A 4,851-nucleotide genomic window follows, 5' to 3' on the forward strand; every position below is an offset into this window, starting at 1 on the left:
CCCCGGCTCGGCCGGGCTGCTCCGGCTGGGCGCCGGGGTCGCGCCCCCGCCAGGGCTGCTTGCCTCGGCCCAGCCCTCTGCCGCCCCGCTGCTCCCGGGGCTGCCCGGCTGGCTGCCGTTGCTGCCGCTGCCCTCTGCGCCAGACCACGCCGCCGCCGCAGCTGTGCACCACTACCCCTTGCTCAACGGGCAGGTAATGTGTCCCTCGGCCCCCGGCCCCGGGGTCGGGGTCGCCGGCTTCCCCCCTGGCCCCTGGGCGCGGCCCTCGCCCCGCTCCGGCGGCTCCGGCCCTGTGGCTTGCTCTCTTTCCTCCCGCGGTGGTCCTCAGCTCCCCAGCCCATCACGGCGCAGACTGGCAGCCATGCATCGGCAACAAAGTTCACGCTTCGACGTCTTGTTCTGCCTCTCGGCAGTTTTTGCAGTATGTCTTCCCGGTTTCTCAGTCGAGCAGTTTGGAGACCCGCACCCCAAGCCCAGAGTTGGGACCGCCTTGGCCACAACTTTCGCCCGGGCCGGGGTCGTTGTCCAGAGCGCGGTGCTTAAGTATCGCCTCCGGAGCCCGGCGTTGCAGCTGCCAACTGTGGCCGACTTACCGAATAGAAGTTAATACTTTTACAGTCTCTGACAGGCTTGGAAAGCAAGCTGGGAATCAATAGCTGTTTCTGATTCTGATCTAGTTTTTTTTGTTTTTGTTTTTTTCATTTGAAAATAGACTCAGGACAATGCTTAAGAAAATTCAAACCAATGGAAGCCTGCAGGGAAATCCTGCCTTTAATACTGAGAAATGCTACCGGTGATTTCCACTCCCACCCTAGGTCTGCTCGACCAAATTACCTAGTGTCATATTGCACTTTAGAAGAGTTTGGCGTTTAAAACCTGGAATTAAAAAGAAAAAGTGACTGTGCCTTTGATTAATGGTGTAACAGAGCAAGGGAAGCTGGTTTTGGCAAGATCCATTGTTTGCTATCTAACTAGGCAGATGCATTTAAATCAGAGAATAACATGTATTTTATTCCAATGACTGTCCTAATTAGCATATTCAAATAAGTGGATGTTAGAATACACCACATAATTAATTTAATTCCAGTATTATATTGTGAGGTTTTCTAAAAGATGTTGTTAACTCTTCCTAAACTGTTCTTTACGCGTAATGATACATCACATATGTGGCACTGGATATGGTATTTTGATGTGTGATGCAGTTCATTCTGGGGTTTTTTTTGAATAAGCGTTGGTAGCTTTTTTGATATTTCGAAGGGGTTGTCATATGCGAGTGCTACCACTAGAGGTATATGGTGTCAAGGAACTACATTTTTTTTTTTCCCGTATAGAAAATGCTTTTTTTTTTCTTGTGTATATTTAAAACGAAAAATCTCCCCAAAACTTAGTATTAATCTTTAAAATATTTTGTGCTACCATATTTTCTGTTAAATAACTATTTAAACCAGAAGAACATTTTCACATAACAGGAAATTCAAAAATGCTTTTATGATTTTAGAATAAATGCGTATTGAAGTATTCCGTACCACTGAACAATGACCTTATTCTCCACTGATAAGGATTCAGTTAATTTAATTAGAGAGACTGTCTCCTAAATTGTCTGCCCCCTTTCAACGTTTGCTGTTTTATTCTGTGCATTGGGATCTTCAGTTACGTGATAAGCTCCTTTATGTTTTCTTTGCCTTGGAATCTATTTGCATTTGCGAACCTTGGGAAACTTTGAATCCTAACCTCTTATTTTAAAAATATTACTTGTGCCTGTTTTAAAAATGATAAATATAATTAATATAAAATGATATATGGAAAAGAATATCATAAAATATAGCTCTCTGCTTGCTTATAAAAAGAATTCAAGAATTATAAAAGGAATACCCAGCATTTCACCTTTCCATTGTGGTTTTTCATGTTCTCAGGGCAGAAATCCATTTCTTACCATGTTCTCATGGTTTTGTGCTTAGAAGTTCTTTCTTAATATTACAGAAAGTAGTGTTGTAAGTGCATTGTGATGATTCAGATATGAAAAATTTTTAGAATTTTCAGTGTTTGTGGGGGTTTTTTGGACTGGGAAAAAGGAGATTTTTCTCATAATCAAATACATGCATTTTAAAATTCCCTTTTAAAGCAGCTATCCCAGCATCTTTTGGTACAAAGGAGCGTTGATTGATATAGGCTAATGAGCACACCCTTCTCTTTTCTTGGGTTTCAGTGGCTGTTTGGTGGTCACTCTCCATCGATTGGACTGTCCCCCTCTTCCACTGTGGAATTGGTGCCCATTTTCCCGCATGTCTGCCTATCTTCTATTCCACTTCCCATTGGGAAAAGTTGGATAGACAAAAGGATACCTAATTGTAAGGTAAAAATGCAGCTAGCCTGATTGGATAAGGGGGCTGTTAATTTTTAAGTTGTTGGGTATTGCCATAACAGAAATCACTGTGTATTTTTAGTTTCTAACTGCAATAGATCAACCATCTCGGTCTGGAGAGAAGTCTTTTCAGAATAAGATCGGTCTGTTCAAAAGCACCACTAGATGGTGGTGGTGGGGGGGATTTTGTTTCAGCTTAAAATATTTGGTTTCCATAGGATAATATAAAATTCCTACTTCTGAATCAGAAGTACTCTACTTTTTGAATTGTTCAGTTTTTAACTCCAGAACTATTGTTCAGAATCTAGCCTTAAACCCTTCTATAACTCAAGTGTACATTTTAAAAGTAAGTTTTCCTTGGTATTATTGCTTTGAGTGTTCATCTTTCTGATGGCTTTTCTTGGCTTTTGAATTCAAATATACTGGCTACACTTTGTTTACCTGAAAACCAATAGAAAGTAGTACAGTGACGTGTTCTGCAACACACTGCTTATCTCACTGGGGTGATTCTATATCTGTTAACTGGCTGCTGGGAGGAACTAACCAAGTCAATAGCTGAAGACCAGCCCAGGAGACTTACCCAGAAGGTGATTGGTATCAGAGCCCTGTGGATCTTCAGGTTTTAAGATAGTGGCTTTATAGAATCTCCATGCATAGAATCTCCAATATTCAGTGTGAGACAAGTATTTTACGGTCTTCACCTTTTATTCTGTGCATGGTCTTAAGTGTTATGCTTGCTTTCTCTTTGGACAGATCTTTTTAAATAATTCCTTTGCTCTGGACTCAACATGGATATATCCTGAGGAATCAAGATTGTTCCATGGGCATGAGAAGCCTCAACTGTTGGCAAATCAAGTAGCCGTGTCTCTGTCCAGGCCAGCTCCTGCCTCTAGGCCTCTTCCTACAGTGGTGTTAACACCTCAGCCTATCCCAGGTTGGTGCCCAAATAGCTGTAAAAATGTGTGGTTGTTTTTTTGTTTGTTTGCTTGCTGTAGCTATAAATTAGCTTTGGGTATGAAAACTATGTTTGTCACTTTAATGAAACAGTTCTTTCAGTAAAATATAATTTCTTTTTTCATGGGCATGATTTCTTTTCATAATGAAATTGAGTTTGGGGTAGATTATGCACTGTGTTTTTGGAGAATGGAATCTGTTTTAAGGCGAAGAGATGGCTGAGGGGATTTGTACAGAATCATATTTTTGGTGCTCTGTTTTTAGAATTGGACCAAATCTTCTGCTGATAGCTCTTAGTAGGAGCCCTAATTGATCAGGCAACTCATTTAAAAAATGTTCCTTATGTGGGGTGAGGTGCATAGCTCCCTTGTCCGCAGGACATGGGCACATGTAAGATTTTTATACGTTTTGCCTTCACGAATATGGGGTGATATTGGCGATGGTCTATAAATGTGTGCTGTTTGGAAGATGGATTTTGTTCTCTCTTTGGACTCTAGTGACCTAAAAGAACAGTTGTCCTGGAACAGACTCCCATGAAATAATCCCTGGTTGAAAGATGGTATAATAAACCTATATAGTAACAAGAGAATAAAATCATCTTATGAATTTTTTAATTGATTTTTAAAATCACCTTAACATATGATCATATTAGAAAAGCAAATGTTGCTCATATGCCCAAATTATCTTGCAACACCTTCCATTATGGAATATTTTATGACTTCAGAATTATATTATCTTCCTTGTAATTTCCTACCTACTAAGATTGTCCCAATATGTAGCGCTAACATTTAGTAATAAGGACATGTATCTCTGGATAGTTCCGTGCTGGTTTAGGAGACATGTTTATTTTCTTCTCTCTTTTTCTACCTTATGTATTATAATTTGCTATGTGTCCTGTTTAGTAATAAGTCAGGAAGAACACTCAACTCTTTGTGTTTTTTCATAGGCCTTAATGATTCTTGACTGAAACTTGCCTTCTGTCCTTGTAATCATCTATTACTGAGTTGTTAAAATCTGAATAAGCGTCATACATACATACACTTATAAACATTTTACACGAAGATGATCACATATCCTTTTTAATTGAATGACGACAAAAGATGATCAGATAGCATATAATATATGGTATTCCAGGGCTTTAGACGTCTTTTTCGGTATATGAAAGGATATTTTACTTTCCTAATGCACTGGCAATGCTGTCACCAAAATAATCAGTACATTTAGTTTAAAAAACAGTGAAATTAGTTTAACTGTTCCAACAAAAGCTTTGAGTGACCTTTCCTCCTGTCAGCTTACTCTTGAATAGCATGTAGACATTTGCATTATACCTCTGTCCTCTTAGAAAACTCATACTGTGAACATGCTAACTACCAATTTTGTCAAAGAAGCTTATGGCAAATTATCATAGCTTTTATATCACATGGACACTTTTACTTGCCATTGTGTGGCACCTATTTCATACTTAAAGCATGTTCATGTTAATTTTACCTTTTGGCATTTTTTTTTTTTTTTTTTTTTTTTTTTGGTTCCCGGGT

At 39.7% G+C, this 4,851-nt stretch overlaps 1 protein-coding gene across 1 annotated transcript in view; it reads left to right on the forward strand.

Annotated features, from left to right (window-relative positions):
* The window catches only part of TCERG1L (transcription elongation regulator 1 like), a 215,095-nt gene that overhangs the window by 9,647 nt on the left and 200,597 nt on the right, over nucleotides 1-4,851 (forward strand). Inside the window, exons 4-6 of the mRNA XM_007452015.1 lie at nucleotides 1-193; nucleotides 2,207-2,353; nucleotides 3,116-3,296. Of these exons, the coding sequence (XP_007452077.1) occupies nucleotides 1-193; nucleotides 2,207-2,353; nucleotides 3,116-3,296 (521 nt within the window). The remainder of the gene's footprint in view (nucleotides 194-2,206; nucleotides 2,354-3,115; nucleotides 3,297-4,851) is intronic.

Source organism: Lipotes vexillifer, unplaced genomic scaffold (genome assembly GCF_000442215.2).
Source record: "Lipotes vexillifer unplaced genomic scaffold, Lipotes_vexillifer_v1.1 scaffold1117, whole genome shotgun sequence".
Taxonomy (NCBI): Eukaryota; Metazoa; Chordata; class Mammalia; order Artiodactyla; family Lipotidae; genus Lipotes; species Lipotes vexillifer.